This window comes from Exophiala viscosa, assembly GCF_022695815.1.
Source record: "Exophiala viscosa unplaced genomic scaffold EDD37scaffold_1, whole genome shotgun sequence".
NCBI classification, from domain to species: Eukaryota; Fungi; Ascomycota; class Eurotiomycetes; order Chaetothyriales; family Herpotrichiellaceae; genus Exophiala; species Exophiala viscosa.
In genome coordinates, this window is record NW_026944353.1 from 4,866,633 (window position 1) to 4,882,813 (window position 16,181).

At 51.1% G+C, this 16,181-nt stretch overlaps 8 protein-coding genes across 8 annotated transcripts; 6 read left to right on the forward strand and 2 right to left on the reverse strand.

Annotated features, from left to right (window-relative positions):
- Window position 1: 1 nt before the first annotated feature.
- EDD37DRAFT_690840 (fungal-specific transcription factor domain-containing protein) lies at window positions 2–2,321 on the forward strand. The gene is made up of 2 exons (XM_062820008.1): window positions 2–493; window positions 549–2,321. The coding sequence occupies exons 1-2, from the start codon at window positions 312–314 to the stop codon at window positions 2,227–2,229; spliced, it is 1,863 nt and encodes a 620-aa protein (XP_062676200.1). The 5' UTR covers window positions 2–311; the 3' UTR covers window positions 2,230–2,321.
- Window positions 2,322–3,512: 1,191 nt separating this feature from the next.
- On the forward strand, window positions 3,513–4,552 carry EDD37DRAFT_605167 (PQ loop repeat-domain-containing protein; the record flags this gene model as incomplete). The annotated part of the gene is made up of 2 exons (XM_062814800.1): window positions 3,513–4,284; window positions 4,338–4,552. 2 exons carry the CDS (start codon window positions 3,513–3,515, stop codon window positions 4,550–4,552), a joined length of 987 nt encoding a protein of 328 aa, XP_062676201.1.
- Window positions 4,553–5,357: 805 nt separating this feature from the next.
- Window positions 5,358–6,838, forward strand: EDD37DRAFT_619191 (uncharacterized protein). Its single transcript, XM_062815853.1, has one exon. The coding sequence runs from the start codon at window positions 5,749–5,751 to the stop codon at window positions 6,574–6,576; it is 828 nt and encodes a 275-aa protein (XP_062676202.1). The 5' UTR covers window positions 5,358–5,748; the 3' UTR covers window positions 6,577–6,838.
- A 115-nt stretch (window positions 6,839–6,953) lies between these two features.
- Window positions 6,954–8,462, forward strand: EDD37DRAFT_99810 (uncharacterized protein). Its single transcript, XM_062820425.1, has 2 exons — window positions 6,954–7,514; window positions 7,578–8,462. The coding sequence occupies exons 1-2, from the start codon at window positions 7,265–7,267 to the stop codon at window positions 8,165–8,167; spliced, it is 840 nt and encodes a 279-aa protein (XP_062676203.1). The 5' UTR covers window positions 6,954–7,264; the 3' UTR covers window positions 8,168–8,462.
- EDD37DRAFT_619195 (Pex19 protein family-domain-containing protein) lies at window positions 8,411–10,159 on the reverse strand. The gene is made up of 2 exons (XM_062815854.1): window positions 9,819–10,159; window positions 8,411–9,769 (listed from the first exon to the last, which is right to left on the reverse strand). The coding sequence occupies exons 1-2, from the start codon at window positions 9,946–9,948 to the stop codon at window positions 8,757–8,759; spliced, it is 1,143 nt and encodes a 380-aa protein (XP_062676204.1). The 5' UTR covers window positions 9,949–10,159; the 3' UTR covers window positions 8,411–8,756.
- Window positions 10,160–10,281: 122 nt separating this feature from the next.
- On the forward strand, window positions 10,282–11,535 carry EDD37DRAFT_605171 (methionyl-tRNA formyltransferase; the record flags this gene model as incomplete). Its single annotated transcript, XM_062814801.1, has 1 exon — window positions 10,282–11,535. One exon carries the CDS (start codon window positions 10,282–10,284, stop codon window positions 11,533–11,535), a length of 1,254 nt encoding a protein of 417 aa, XP_062676205.1.
- A 74-nt stretch (window positions 11,536–11,609) lies between these two features.
- On the reverse strand, window positions 11,610–12,669 carry EDD37DRAFT_655842 (short chain dehydrogenase; the record flags this gene model as incomplete). Its single annotated transcript, XM_062818787.1, has 7 exons — window positions 11,610–11,699; window positions 11,753–11,815; window positions 11,872–12,012; window positions 12,061–12,168; window positions 12,215–12,364; window positions 12,427–12,568; window positions 12,620–12,669. 7 exons carry the CDS (start codon window positions 12,667–12,669, stop codon window positions 11,610–11,612), a joined length of 744 nt encoding a protein of 247 aa, XP_062676206.1.
- Window positions 12,670–13,347: 678 nt separating this feature from the next.
- On the forward strand, window positions 13,348–15,799 carry EDD37DRAFT_100109 (uncharacterized protein). Its single transcript, XM_062809083.1, has 2 exons — window positions 13,348–13,608; window positions 13,658–15,799. Exons 1-2 carry the CDS (start codon window positions 13,515–13,517, stop codon window positions 15,682–15,684), a joined length of 2,121 nt encoding a protein of 706 aa, XP_062676207.1. The 5' UTR covers window positions 13,348–13,514; the 3' UTR covers window positions 15,685–15,799.
- The last annotated feature ends 382 nt before the right edge of the window (window positions 15,800–16,181 follow it).

The following is a 16,181-nucleotide window of genomic DNA, read 5'->3' on the forward strand; positions in this document are numbered from 1 at the left end:
CCGCCAGGACCTTCCACTGGTGTCTCCCCCCGATAACGCTTTTCCCTCGTATCTTTCTCTCTTTCGCTCCGATCATCTTGCTCCTCGCATCATCGCCCACTGTTCTGAGTAGTCCCCTCTTCACTTCATTTTCAGAGAGTCGTCGAGAATTCTTCTGCAAAGTGTGAGAGGTATATCATGTCAAGGGTTCGTGGCTGAAATCCACAAGATATATCACCGCACAAGGCTGTGCTATTGAAAGCGCACATGTCCTTCTTCACCCTCCATTGATCTTTACCCCAGATCGGACTTGTTCTGTTGCAAAACACAACATGGACTTCATCAACACGACCATCTCCGAAGCAGATCTTACCCGTCTCCTGCCCACTTGCCAGCGATGCCGTCGTCTACGAAGGAAGTGTGACACTAATTTACCGGCTTGTCGGTTGTGTCAGAAGGGCAAGGTCGAATGCACGTTCTTCGATCATGCCCTTCAGCAGACCCTACCTCGAAGGTGAGTCCAATCGCGGGTCTATGCTGTTGTGAGTTTGGTGTTGATTTTGTTGCAGCTACGTCCATTCACTGTTGAATCGGCTGAGCCGCCTGCGATCAGTGCAAGCCACTGTCAACGGCACAAGCGAACCTCCGACTACCTTTCATATCGCCCAACATGAATGCAACACTTCCGCAGCATCAACACACTTGGAGCCTCCTCTCCACGAATGGGGCACATATACCAGTGACTTGTCCTTTGACAAACATTTCATTGTTGAAAATGCCAATCCAACCTGCTGGCAGTTCCTGGGCAGCAGCTCTCCTTATGCCCTTATCGTGGAAGTGCTCGTCCACGCTCAAGCAAAGCTCGGCTCCATGGTCCACAATCCTGAGTATGTCGGACCTGAATTCTGGCTGAACGCCCAAAGCACGGAGGTTCAAGAACCCTTGCAGCCAAGGTCAGCTCCTGCACGCTCCGAGGTCGAGATGCTGGTCAACTTGTACATGTCAACGACAAATATACTGGTGGCCTTCTTCGATCCCGAAGAGATTGCATTGGAAATCGACACGTATCTGCGCCATCATGGACCACAGATCAAATATCTTACTGGAAAAGATGCATACCAATTCTTCCACATTGCTATGATTTGCGCCATTGCTTCTGCCAACAAAGGCAGACATCATTCAGCGTACGACACTGAGTGTATGGCGTACTACACCGAAGCGCTGCAATGCGTCGAGGAGGTCACCTCAGACGTGTCTGTAGAGGCACTTCAAGCGCTGTTGCTACTCACAGTTTTCGGGCTCTTCCATCCGAGAAAAGGTGATATTTGGAAATTGCTGGACTTTGCTTGTCGTCTTAGTGTAGAGCTAAGCTATCACACCGAGACCAACGACGATTATGAAGACCAAAAGAGCAAGAAGAAGCGCCGTTCCATCTTTTGGGGCTTGTACTGCATCGAGCGGACAATGGGTCAACACCTCGGTCGACCATCCGATCTCACAGAAGAGATTATCACGGCCGAGTATCCAGCCTCAATCGCCGATTCAAGTCTTGCGGACCCATCATCACTCCAAGTCATTCTCACATCGCACTACTACCGGCTCACGTATTTGCGCTCTGAGATCTTTCGGGAATTGTACTTGCCGGCAGTGGCACCAAATTTATCTCGCATGTGGTACGAACGAAGCCTTGAACAGATATTATCATGGCGGCGGGAATTGCAGTTCCTCGATACCGCTCTTGGTATGGGCAGCATGACTTGCGAGATTGGCTTCGATACGTCCATTCTTTTCCTTTTTCAGCCACTGTTACTGCGGGCACTAGTTGCGACAAAAGAGCCCATGCTGAGTCAAACCACCACCGAGAGCATTCCCCGTGAAAGCTATCATTCTGCTGTCAAAATCATTGAGTACTATAACAAAATTCTGCGGGGAGCCGAGGGCACACCCTGGGGGATGTATCCGATCTCCATCATCTCAGCACATTACATCCATCAAGCCACAATTACTATATTGGCTCATTGCTTGTTAGCCATTGACGGAAGGCTTCCTGTCGTCAGCTTTTCGAGCGAGTTGAGCGGTGATGCAGAAGGGCCGGTCGACTTTAACGGGATTCATGAGATCTCAGGCACTTGCTTGATCTTGCTGAACACCTTGTCGAAAAGATGGGCAGGAATGGTGGGGATTCTCGATATCTACAAGAATCTCCAGGCCAAAGTACTGCCAATCATGATGCGAAGTGGGTTAGGTTGATCCGTGGATGACATTCTTCGAAAAGAAGCGATGGATAGCTGGTTCATTACGAAAGCTGCAGCTCATTACTAAAGTAGCAGAATAGAGAGCCCTCTATAATATCAAGACATCCTGCCCACAATGTCGTTGTCCCGCAAGCCCAGAAATTCCCACCATGTTAATTGACTCTGGCTTGACTCATCAAACAAAGACCGTCCATGCCAACAATGCCTACAAACAAGCACACAACGACATTAGCAGCATCCACGATGATCAAACAGGCGTGGTTCAACAAACAACCGACCACACTGTACCAGAAAAATGTCGAACAGGTCCTCGTTGGTGGGTCTTTTTGAATTGCCTGAACATCTGAGATTTTTGCTGTGAGGACCTCCTGGGGCGCAAAATGGTATAAGAGCGTTGTCTGCACTGAATGCGTTTGCCATCAGACTTGTACCAACACTGTCCAGAGCACCAAAGTTGATTCAGACGCCCTCCTCAGCGACAAGACGCCCGTCTGTCGTCACACGACTTACCACCAGTGCCCCCGTTCAACAAGGCACTCTGCTTGTTTTCAACGCCCATCTTGGTCGATATACACTCCTCAGCATCAACACAAGTGTCTTTGCGGAAGACTCTGATTCCATCCCCAAGTCCAAGATCCCCACTTCAGATATACTCGACACCAAAATGGCGGTCATCACCAGAGCCATCAGCCAACTCACCAAGGCCAACAGCAAGTATCCACGTTCCTCGTGCACCCTGATAGATACTGACTGAACGACAGAGCCAAGAATCTTGCGTCTCCGTTGTGGCTCTACGGTCCATGAGTTGCCGTTCCCGTTGCCTGAAAAGGCGAAGCAATCACGGCGAGGAAGCTGTCGCACGTCAGATGCAGGCACATTGAAATGTCCGATCAGGCTGGGGCGGAGACCCAATGAAGGAGGAACCGTTCTACGCTTCACCATGAAGGACGGCAAAGCTGTAAAGTGTGAAGTTGTTCGATGATCCGGGCGGTCTTCTCAGACCATAAGAAGTTGTAATTAGTATCTGCCAAATGGACCGATAATATGTGGACTTTAGCCAGAGAGGTTCATGCATCCTACAAAGTTAGCGAAGCCACAACTGGGGCCTCGGGGAAAAAGTACAGGGATGTGACGCATGCAAAGCAAGGAAAACCTCCACCCAAATTCTTTCAGCTCAGGGCTTTTTGCCGATAAAGCACTCACTCCTTGACGTGTAAATCAAGATTCTTTCCTTGATAAATATGTGAGGTTGGCCTGTCTGATTTCTCTCGCCGTGCCATGGCATCCCTACTCTCCAGTCTGTACTCGGACACCTCCGTCCATCTAACCACGCGCGAAGCTTTGTCTGGCATCTTCGGCTCAGTCTCGCTCGCGTGCTGGATCTTCCTGCTAGTTCCTCAATTGGTCGAGAACTACCGCAACCACTCGGCCGAAGCTATCAGTCTTGCTTTCATCTTCGTCTGGTTTATCGGCGATATCTGCAACCTCGCCGGAGCGCTATGGGCCGGACTGGTGCCAGTGGTGGTTGCGATAGGTGTATACTTCTGCATCGCTGACGGAGTGCTGATCGGACAATGTCTGTACTATGGTATCGTCAATAAGAGGCGGGAAGGAAAGGCTCTTTTGGAGAGCCAGTCGTCAACAGCAGAAGAGACGGAGGAAGAACCGCTCCTCAGGCGCACAAGGACCAACAGCATCACGATCCCGGGATCGGGAGACCGACGCAAGAGCAACGCAAGTGGGAGGAGGAGAACGAGCACCGCTGGCCCGGATGACCATCTTGCGAAGATACTTGAAGAGAGTGACGCATCTGGGACTAGGTTGTGGTTCAAGAACGCCATGAGCGTGTTGGCTATTGTCATTATCGGCGCCGCCGGCTGGGCTCTTGCATACGAGTCTGGCGCGTGGAAGCCCTCGCCTACGTCGACTGATACTGAAGAAGAGAAGATGGCTGCTGGAGCGCAGATTCTGGGCTATGCAAGTGCTGTAGCATACCTTGGGGCCAGAATCCCGCAGATTGTCAAGAATGCCAGAGATAAGAGCTGCGAAGGTACGTTCAGTCTCTGAATGTATCTGTTGGAGAGTATACTAATTTGACTGCAGGTCTATCGCTTCTGTTTTTCATCCTGTCACTTATGGGCAACCTCACCTATGGCGCGGGCATTCTCTTTCACTCGACACAGCACGACTATGTGATAAAGAACCTTCCTTGGCTCATTGGGAGTCTAGGGACGATGGCAGAGGATGTGCTTATCTTTGTGCAATTCCACATGTATGCAGTCAAAGGGGAAAATAGCGAAGAAGAGGCCGTGGCTTGAATCTGAGGGTATTTGAATTCCGATTTCGAGTTGAAGCGCGTTACTGTATGGCGTTCGGGCTGGCAAGTCACACAAGTCTCTGTTCCAGACTTGTCGGAGGTGACACGAGCCTGTTCTACTGAAAATGCTGTGCTGAGTATACAGAATCAGGATCATGTGCAGGACTACCGGTTAGAGTAGTAGTCCGGGCGGCGAAGATCGGGATAAGATTGTATGTACAACGAGCACGATCTGAGTAATGATACATATGGAATACCCGGGAGGTTCCAGCTTACAGCAATGATAAGATGATGTCTGCATGCATCTTACCTGGTGAGGCTTAGCTGCTTGGTGGGATGACCAAGATACAGATTATCAATCGCGGTTGTTTGCGAGACGATCCTCCCTCCTGGGTATCTAGGTAGGTATCTAAGTGGACTCCGTGGAGAGGATCGCCACTTGCATAAATTACCTGCCTGGATTCTGTGTGGCTTGTCTGTGTACAGCATATACGAGAAGTGTTTGGCAACTAGAAGGCAGAAATGATCATGGCGGGAGCGTAGTTGAGTTTGTACTGTATAGAAAAGTTGTGCAGCGTTGTATTGCAGCGAAGTGATTAATAAAGTGTACGGGAGTATGCGGTGATACATCAGTGTTGCACTGGCGGCCACACGCGGCATTTTCATTACTGTAGGTACGAGCACGACTGGTTTAAGCGATTCGCCAGGTGAAACAAACCCAGTAACGCCATGGCCCTTCCGGAAAGAATTGGCGCCAAAGCAGCGGCCTGGCACCTGCAGGGCCATTTCACTTTTCAACCCTACGAGGTACGAGCCATGCCCCCGAAATTCACTCACACCACACGCCCAAACGTCTCCGTACTTTTAATCAATTAGAGATCAAACAAAGGCGGCCGAGAAAAAGGCCCGTGCCCTTCCTTTCTGTCTTCTCTGTTCCTTCTCTCAGCAGATCTCAATCTCAACCTTTACCAATCTTCTTCCCCTTCTCGCTTCTCTTTTTGTCTTGTTTGTCTTATCATCTTCCTCTTCTTTCAGCAACCAGACTTCATTACTCGACTCGAAACCGTCGCCGGTCGAGCACGCGAAGTCGGCCCTTCGTTTCGACGCTCACCTATTCTCGACGCTCGCTGTATTACACGTCTCGTTTCAGCACAAACTGCGCTTTCTCCTCCACGTCGAACACATAAACCCCCTCGAATGCCAATCACGATGCAGAAACTCATCGTTCTCCTATTTGGACTGCTGTTCATTTCAGCAGTCTCAGCCGACGCCCTTGACGACGCCATTGCCCTCTTCAAGCGTCAAAGCGTTCAATTATCTACTGGCGCCTCTGACTCTGTCACCAGTTCCAGTACCTCACCAACAACAACCAGTGTCCCTGCATCCTCCACCACCGTGGTCGTAACCACCCCGACGACCTCGGAGAGTAGCTCGGTCGTCCTTGAGTCTTCCACAGTCACGCAAAGTGCCAGTAGCTCCTCCCAATCGGTTGTCATCGTTGAGACTACTTCGACCTTTACACCCACAAACTCTGCAGGCAGTACAACAGATACATCGGCGTCAGTATCTACTGTTACTACCAGCACAGTCTCTGCTTCGAAAACACTCATCACAACCAGTTCCACTGAAGCCGTTACTACCACAATTACAAGTGTTAGTGCTGGAAGCACTATTCATATCACCAGCACCAGCAGCAGTGTTGTTGCACAAACCACCAGCGTCGACCCGGCTTCCTTGACAAGCGGTAGCAGCAGCAGTGGCAGCTCTGGACTCAGTAGCACAGCCAAAGCAACAATCGGTGGTGTGGTTGGTGGTGTTGGTGGTGCTCTGCTTCTCGCTGGCTTGGCCTACACTGCTTGGCGTGTCTGGGGCAAGAAGAAGAATCCTCACGATGATGATCTCTACGACCCAAATGTCAACCAAGATAAGCTCAGCGCAACTGCGGGATCGGATAACACTCCTTTCCGTTCCACTCTGGATCAATACCACAATCCTGGACCAGTCAATACGGCATCCAACTTTTAAGGCTGGCTACAGAGCCGTTTGATGATGGTCACGACATTTGTTTCGAATTAGCGGAAAAGAGGACGAAGTTGGTCCTTCAGCAGGCGCTTATTCTAGGAAAATGGCACAATCGTGGTGCAAGTTGTTGTTCAGTCTACTTGAAAATCATCCGTGCAAGCGCACCTTCAGGGCTAAATGCCTGATATTGTCTGAGTTGTACATAGCAGCAATTGGCAGTGGAGGTTGAATTGGCTAGATACAAAATTAATTGTCTATCTCCTTACGTTACCGAAAAAGGTTCCTCGTTTCATCCTTTGTACCTGCATGAGAAGCTGGCCTGATCGTGCGTGTGCCTGATCTACGCCACGAGGCCCTGCTCGTATTTGATGCATGGATGGAAATGTCCGGGTCGCGCAAGGGAATACCTGTCAGCAATCGGCATGTTGATGTGGCAGTGCTGGCGTGCGTGTCCTTTGGAACGTGCACCCCATCTAAGTGTAGTGGCACGTGAGTGGCTTGTGGGGGTGTCAGGTCGCGTCCTTTTGCTGGCCCTTCTCGTCTGCGCGTCCGTGCACGGTCGACCCTTTTGATTGCTACTATCGTTGCTAAATTGACTGCAATTGCGCTATTCCGACATTCATCAGACTGAGATAGTACTATCAACTGATTCGAATCGGCTTGTTCCACGGATTGAGAACATCGGCGAGCAATGTTCTCCCTGCCATCGCCACCACAGCCGAGCACTTTCTTCGCCGCGACTCGACCTCATTTCACTTCTCACGCGCCGCAGACACCCTCTCCGCTCCGGACCTGGAGGAATGCGAATCTCATGCCCATGCCGATACCGACGCCGAAGACGACGGGAAACAAGGAGAATGGAGGTTCTTCGCCGTTAGGATCGTCGCCGTTGGGGAAATATGCGGATGAGAATGCCCGCCCTGTGGAACAAACGCCAGGCAGTATGAAAGGATTCGCCTTTGGGAATGCTGGACCGGACTTGCTCATGACGCCACCTCACTCAGGTCAGACACCATACGCGTCGGGTTCGAAGACCATTTCAGACACAACTTTTGTGTTCGGACAACAGACACAATCACAGCAACAGCAACATGTACAAGGACAATGGGAGTCACGAGCACGCAGCAATAGTCCTGCGGCGGCATTAGCCAGACATTCCGTTTCTGCGAGGGAGAAAAAGAAGAGCCAGTTCCTCGACCGGATAAGACGCCGTCGAGATGATGAACGGAGCGATGGTATGGGCGAGCAGGTCCTGCGGATGGACTTTGTGAGAGAGAGAAGAATGTGGGAAGATGAGATGAGGAGGCGGGCTGTCGTCGAAGGTGACCTCGCGATCGATCCGAACCTGGAGATGGATATTGAGGATGAAGGAGAGGATGCTCAGGCTGAGATGTCACCCACGGAAGAGTTCGACCCTGAGCTGGATGCTCTTGCGTATCAATATCCGGATGGCAATGAATTTCTGGTCGATGAGGATGATGAGTATGATGAGGTGTTTCGGGAAATTTTGCTCGCTGAAGAGACGGGTGTGAGTACAGATACGAGACCTACAGAAGCCGTGCATGAGTATGAGGCTGGGATGGATCTTTCGTGAACGAGTCTGCGACGACCATCGGGGTTTGTTTGATACTGAAGCTGGCATGATGTGGAAAGGCAGGCATGTCTAGACTATCGACATTAGATTGGGCTGACGGTGTACGTTCGTATTATGGAGATTACGACAGCCGGCCTCCATGGGCTTGATACCCATTTGTACAGCGTTCACTGCTTGAATTGTACCGCATGTTGTATGGAAGATGACATTCAACATCGTGAATATGTGACTTGTACCTCGTCCTCTCCTCTCCTTTTCATCATTCGTTGCAACTGTATGTGTTCCGCTCCATAAGAGATATGCAGAAGATACTCTATACCATCACCAGAGATCCGCTCGTGGCTCTGGACCCCTGTGTGTGTGTGTGTGTGTGTGTGTGTGTGTGTATATGACGTTCCAGCACCGCATGTCACTTGAATGGCATCTTCCAGGTATAGATGTCCGTGAGCGTCCATCGAGTGTAGACCGAGTCGTATCCTTCATCATCCACTCCGCAGACACTTCGGAAGACGCAAGCGGTGAGATGTCTCCATCCTATCACTGGCCCTTGGTGTCAATCTTGGTTCACGTACTAAACACCGTAATCCATTCATTGCGTCGGACACCCTTCTTCCGGCCCCTCGCCTCCACCCAGATCTGGCAATCCTCCCATTCCAGGGAACGGATTCGCAACCAGATCCTCCGGCGGTGCACCCTCGGTCTGCATCGCCTGCATCTTCTCCCATACAAATTCCCTGCATTTGGAATCCTCGTCGCTGTAATTCTTTTCCTCAAACTTGCCAACAATGTCTTTCACGATGGCTTGCTGTCTAGTGAACCGCTCGTACTCGTCTTTGGGTAGTTTCGGCTTGTTCTGTTCTAGCCACTCCGGATACTTGGTATTGAGTTCCTTCATCGGTTCATACAGCATGTCCCTGTTGGTCAATTGCTCCATCATGCCGAGGAACATCTTGGACAAATCGCCGTCGGAGCCTGCCGATTCAGAATCCAATGCCCGCAACATCTCGGCCAGCATGTCCTCTTCAGACTTGGCGGCCTCTGCGGTGGCACTGGTTGCGGCTGCTGACGAGGACTCCATGCGCGCCATCGTCTTGCGGATCGTGTCCTCGAAGGACGAGGGCTTGCCTTTGGATGACGATGGCTCTTCGGGGTTTGATCTGGATTTCTCGGGACTGCGCGATTTCGAGTTGGCCTCGCTCTCGCGTCGCTCGCGTTCATGTTCTGCAATTTCGCCCACGTGCGTGCCCGTTTCTTCGCCTAGTATCGCTTTGAGCAGGTCTTCCGGCTTGATACCCTCCGCTTCCATCTTTTGCGTAAATTCTTCCAGCTCCCGGCCCATCTTAGCGATGTCTTCGGGGTTTGCGGCTGAGGCGGCGGGATCAGCGGACATCTTGGACATGACACTGGACATTTCGGCCGTGAGCCGCGCCATGAATTCATCTTCGCTCTCCGAGGGCTTGGGACCCTCTGGTATGGGAATGTCTGGTGGGAGTGCTGATGCATCACTTGTCGTGGGTCTGCCTGGCCCTGAGGATGAGGGAGTAGGTTCCGATTGTGAGTTGGATTGAGCGGTTGTTGCGGCTGAGAATTGGTCTAGGACGTCTGGAATAAAGTGTAAGTAGGATATCGTTGCAACATATAGAGACAATACCATCTAGATCGTCAAAGTCGGGGTCCGAGTCGTCTTCGACCGCTGCATCGTGAGCTTTCCCGGCTGATGGTCCAGTAATGGATGAAATAGCTTCGGACTTTGATGGTGTTGGCTGCGGTGGCTCAGCCATAATGTATCGAGACCTAGAGTTGTCTCCAGGAGATGTCACAGGAAGCAGGCCCAAAGTCAGGCAAAACGTGTTAATGTGATCTCTCGCGATTTCAGGCGGCGCTAAAGGGGCGCCGCAAAATCAATCGTAGTGTTGCAGAATATGTACAGAATCAGGATGATTATGGTCATCCGCGCGATGAACCTGTTCCCCGCCAAACCGAGGCATGACGGCAATAGGTATGGATTACTGTTGTTTCGCAGTGTTGCTCAATTTCCCCGATGCGGCATTCTATTTGCTGCAAATGTCGCTTTTCTCTGCAACTTCATTGCACTTAGACGTCGTAAGAAGCTCATGAGGCAGAATATCCTGCGGCTGTCCGCAGGCTTGAGCACGACAGCACGACCATGGAGGCTCTTGCGGTGTCCTGCAAAACGTCATTTCTCTGCTCAGAAAGATGTCGGCGAGCCCTTACGGATCCTCTTCTGCGGATCCGACTTGTTCAGTTCAGCCTCGCTTGAAGCATTATACAGATACTCAAGAACAGCTGAAAGCAATGTCCTTTCGATCGATGTCGTGACGCGAACAGATAAAAGGACAGGACGAGGCTTGAAAGTCTTGAAATCTCCTCCCATCAAGGCAACAGCGATTGGCCTCGAACTCCCAATCCATCAAATCGACACATTCTCTGGATGGAATCCTCCTGAGTATCGCCAGACCAACAATCCATGCATCAATCTGATCATTGCTGTTTCATTTGGGCGGCTGATACCACCTCACATACTCAACCAGTCAACATACAATGGTCTCAACATTCATCCTTCTTTACTTCCAGATCTACCCGGAGCTGCCCCTATTCAATGGACGATCATCCATGGCCGTCCTACCACCGGAGTCACGCTACAGACTTTGCATCCCTCGAAGTTTGATCAGGGATTCATTCTCGATCAGACACCAGCGCCTGGCCTCAAGATCCCCAATCCCGAGACTATCACAACCAAGGAATTGACCGACATGCTAGCCCCTGTTGGTGCGGAAATGCTCGTCAATGCTATTCGTAACCGTCTCTACATGCCTCCGCATAAGCCTGTTCAATCTCGAGAGGACAAGTCGCCAGCTATTATGACAGCTCCCAAGATAACTTCGCGAATGCAAGCCATTGATTTCGCGACTCAGACACAAGCGGAGATACTCAGGCGTAACCGTGCCATTGGGCCACTATTCATTTTTGCGCAGCATGACGATGTTTCGGGTCGTTCAATACGTATCAATTGTGGAAAAGACATGAGAGCCGCCAGGGTTGGAGATGTGCCCAATGAAGTCAAGAAAAAGGTTGAATCCATCCCACCTGCCATACCTTATGCTATCGTTGAAAAGCATTCGGATATACATCAAAGTACACGACCTCTCATCGTCAACGCCTCTGGTCCCAACATGGCCAACCACCAGATTGTCCTACCAACAGTCACATTTGCTTCGATGAAGGCCGCTCCAGGTACTGCCGCAGCGGCACGTGCTGGACTGTTCAGGCCACCAGCAACAGTGGGAGAGCACCAATTATACTGCTTTTGGCACCCACTGAGTTCGACAAATCTCGACGGCCCATGACAACATGATCTCTCAAGACCCTAGGGTGAATCCGGAATCTACTGCGGTCAGTGACAAGCCACTCGCCAAGGGCTTTACGACCTACCAACGACGATAGGTTGGCCCGTCACTGATGTGTTCTTGGCCGTTGATATAAATATGTCAGCACAATCATCGAGCAGAGTCTGAGAACGCGATTAGCGTATGCGAAGGCGGATGTTGACGTTGAACAACGAACCTCCTGCTTCAACACAGCCTTGTCCTTGGCCGCTTGGATTTTTTCTTCGCTATATCTGAGACCCTTTGCCGACCGTCAGCATCAAGGATCAAATGGCACAGGGAGAGCCAAAAACGTACCCATTCTGTCAAGAGAAGCCCCGGCAAAACGGCGTTGACTCTGACTTTCGGGCCTTGTGTCGATGCAAGACATTTCATAAGATGGATTCCTGCAGCTTTAGTGACTGCATAGGCCATGCTACTTCCACTCAAGCTTATTCCCTGCTATGGGTGAGCACAGATTCCTTGCTTCCAGAGGACATCACTTACTGCAATTGAGGAGGAGAGCAGAAAGACACCACCATCGGGGTTCGACTTGAAGATTGGCAGGGCCTCTTGCATTAGTACCAAGTGAGACATAACGTTTGTGTGCCAGCACTGGCAGAGTCAGTGAGATTCCAACGGAAGTCTGTGCGGAGAATACCTTGTCCCATTCCTCGTGCTCGAAAGCATAAATGTCACCGAACTTGACAAATCTTGTCCATCCGGCGTTATTGACGATAACATCAAGACCTCCAAGATGTTCTACGGTCTCTTTGACCAAGCGAATGCAATCAGCTGCAACCCCAATGTCCTGGGGTCCTCGTTGTCAGCAACACGGAGGCAACCTTGCAACACAGAGGCTTGGATGCATACTGCTTGGACGACTGCAACCTTGGCTCCAAGGCCTTTACATTTTTCGGCAACCTCTTCAGCTCTGTCTTTGCTGCTCACGTAGTTTACCACGACATTTGACCCTTCAGCAGCAAACTTCTCGGAAATCAAAGCACCAAGTCCTCTATGTCACCAAGGATTAGCCTTGAAATGCCTCAATTCAATCATCACTTACCGGGATCCTCCGGTGACTAGGACGTTACGGCCTTTGAGACTGTACGGCATTTCGGGGCGGTGGATGAAACAACTTCTGCTAATACTATGGCAACTCGAGGAATCCAGCTAGAGGCTCAGGAGCTGTCGGGGCAGACAAAGTGGACAAAGAAGTTGGGAAATAGTATTGATACTCAAGATACAGATGGGCTTGCGGGGCGAGACGGTCCTAGATAATGTAGCGTGAGACCGTGCTTTGATGTCAGTTGTGGAGGGAATCCCACAACGAATGTAGCAACTTATACCGAAACTGGATCCCTAACGACCGCTGTTTGCCGAGGTTGTTATGACTTTTGTCAGCAGATATCTGCCCCTTCTTTGTCCCGTAGTGCTAGACACCTCTCTTCAAGACATCAGAGTCGTGTCCACGCTATCCAATACAGATTCATCTTGTGTTTGGGATGGATTTGGACATTTTAAGAACATGCACGAGCAGCTGTTTGACCTTCAAAGAAGAGGTGGACTGCCACTGTCGCAGCTTGAAAGGCGAGGCTTAGACTGTAAGATATTGAGGGCTTCTTGAACCAGAAAAATGAGGACATCTTGGGTGTCGGGAGCAGGTGTGCAGTTTGATGATGAGAATCAATCCGATGAAGGTGATGCTGTCCCTGTCTTGTAATTGTGTCTCGCCGCCTTCGGTGTTCCTGCCTATATCGACATTCTCTGCCATCCACGCTGAGAGTTTCCTTCCTGCGCTTCTGTTCAAGAATACACCTGCGCCCCTTCTGCCCAAGACCCGAGTTCATTGCCTTGCTCGGATATCCTTTTCAATTCCTACCATCCTGCTTTTCGCTGCATCTGCAGGTCCTCAGCGAATGAATGGGGGCCTCGAAGCAATCGAGTGATCGTCGGATGCCATGGCTTCACATACACGTTCACGGAGTAAAAACTCCTTCTCCATCTTCTCTTTCGACACTATCCGATCTTTGAGTCGAGCCGGATCACGACAAGGTGAGTGGCGCTCCCAGATCGGGTGTGATGGAGCTGACCAAATATGTAGCAGCTCGTATCCCTTCTAGAGACGACTTGAATGGCCGGGCAGAGTCTAGTCTTTCGTATCGATGTGACCCTCACAATCAGCCTCCATCGGCATCACCAGAGCCTGTCCACACTACAAACAATGCTGCTGAATCCTTTGCACAACTTTTTCCAGAGAGCCAGGAGAACCACAACGGAGCTGCACTGCCAGGCGTGGTAGAAGAATCTGTCGGAGCAGCGACTGCTTGTAACCGACGAGCACGTCGCTTCCGCCCTCTGTCATGGCTGCCTTTTGGTCAGCATTCTTCACGGACAGATTTCTCCCGGAGTCTTTCTGTCCAACTTCCCAAGGCGGCCAGCACTTCGACCGTTACTCGAAGTGTAATCTCTGCTCCCGTACTCACCAGTACTACCAATGTCGGAGTTGCTCATGCTGAAGGGGTTCATTGTGGAGAATTATCCGGTCTGTCTTTTTCACAATCGACGGGTGTTCCACAAAGTAACTCGCAGGCATCGTCTGAACTCCCAAAGAACACTGAAGTCTCCCTACATGAAGAACCAGACAATCAGGACGCGCAGACTCAGCAGGCAGCGGTGAGTGCAAGGAGCACACGGGACAGGACTCAACCTGCAAGAAGTCGAATATCGCAATTCCGGAACGTTCTGAGAAGCAAGGTCAGAAGTATCCCTCACAAGTATGCTGAACGAAAAGCACAGCCACCAATGTTTGATGCCATCCTGGAGAGCACTGATGAAAGCGTCGATCCTGTCGTCGCAGAAGGAGCCCTCAGAAGGCGTCGGACGGAGACTCTCAACCTGTACAAAGACAAGGTTAAAGAACTTACGGGGAATGGCCATGTTCGACGCAAGTCATGGAATAGCAGCAAAGAATTAGCAGGGACACAGGAAGACCCGCCTCTTCTCGGCGAATTCACAAACACGCGGGTCAATGATTCTGAACAAAGCGACAACGAGGAATTTGGCTTCGGCTCACTTACCAAGTCGTTCGCGAGCGCGGTTGACAAGTTGGATTTTCAGACACCTGTGCCACGCAACATGTCCTTCTTGCGCTCTAAGTCATCTCTCTTCCTCTCAAAGAAGGGTGACAGCGGCGACGCCAATCGAAGTGAGATGAAGCGACGAGAAACAACCTCCTTTGCACCTCAGCCATCACCACCGCCACCGATACCGACTAGACTTCCACCCGCGCCCTTGCCTCCAGGTCCTCCTCCACCACCGGCGCCTGGCAGAGCAGCTCAGCTGGATCTCGCTGCTCGAAAGAGTGCCCCGAGTCCAGTGGTGTTCTCCACAGAGCAGAACGCGTATGTAGCAGCAAAGCCTGTGCCGGGATACCCACGGGGAGTCAATCCTTTGAGGATGCATCCGCCAGACACTATGGCCTCACCTCCACCTCCTCCACATCAAGAAAACCACGAAGGGCCAGGCACCAGCAACATATCTTCCAGTCAACAGAGACCACCACCAAGCAAGCATGGCGAGGAGGAGGATGATAGCATTTCCCTCGATGATGCACCGATCTATTCTCCGTCTCTGGGCGACCTGAGCCAATACTCCCGCGATACGCCACCTCCTTCTACTGGACAACGTCGTACGGTTGCTCCTCGACCCAAAGCCCTCTATGTGACTCCAACTCGGAACGGTGTGATGGATATCAAGTCATCAGACGAGCAACGGGCCGGCGTGTTGAAGAAAAGCCGAAGTGCATTGTTTGGCAGATCCAGAACGACGAAGCCGACTGAGATATCAAACCACCTGGCACCCAGCCCATTATTCGAACGTGATGTCAATCAAAAACTAACCACCGGCGCTGAGAAAAGGGTCAAAAAGAGCAGGAGTCTGCAATTCGCTGGGCTTTTCAAGAAAGAAAGTCAGTCGAGCTTGCCAGCTGCCATGTCACGCGATATGACCGGTCCTTTCCAGCCAGCAACCCCTTCACCACTTCGAAATGTGACACGAGCTTCGCGTGGAAATGATACGACGCGTGCGAAAGGAGAGGCAAGCCCGTCACTTTTCCAAACCAGAAAGTAGCAGTACAAGTTGTACAACAAGATCGTGCCGAAATCTCCACAATAAACCAAAGAATTGCTGATGACCGGTGCTTGGTAGCTTTCAAGAAGTCATGGCCAGTAGCAGCAATGAGGAAAGGACCAGCCAGAAAGTGCGGTGTGATACTGTGGGGACATTGGGCTGCATGCTGGGTGCTCATGCGGCTGGTGCCTGCAGATAATTGTCTGGGGTAAATTGAGGAACAAGAGCAATGGAAGATCATCAGCGAAGCCGGTTCGCTGGCAGGTCCAGGAATCGATTTTGTATCCAGGTACATAGTATCTTGATCATAAACACCTGTGCTGCTTCAACTGATTACTCGTCCGCATTCGTCGCCATCCTGTTGATGTCTTGTAGCAATGGGTGCGGCTCGTTGAGGTACTCGTCGTGATCCTTGAAACCGGAGACACGGCACAAATCCAGGCAGTACCGAAGCAGAAGCCAATGGGCTAAGCTTTCGCCCTCGTTGACAATGTCCC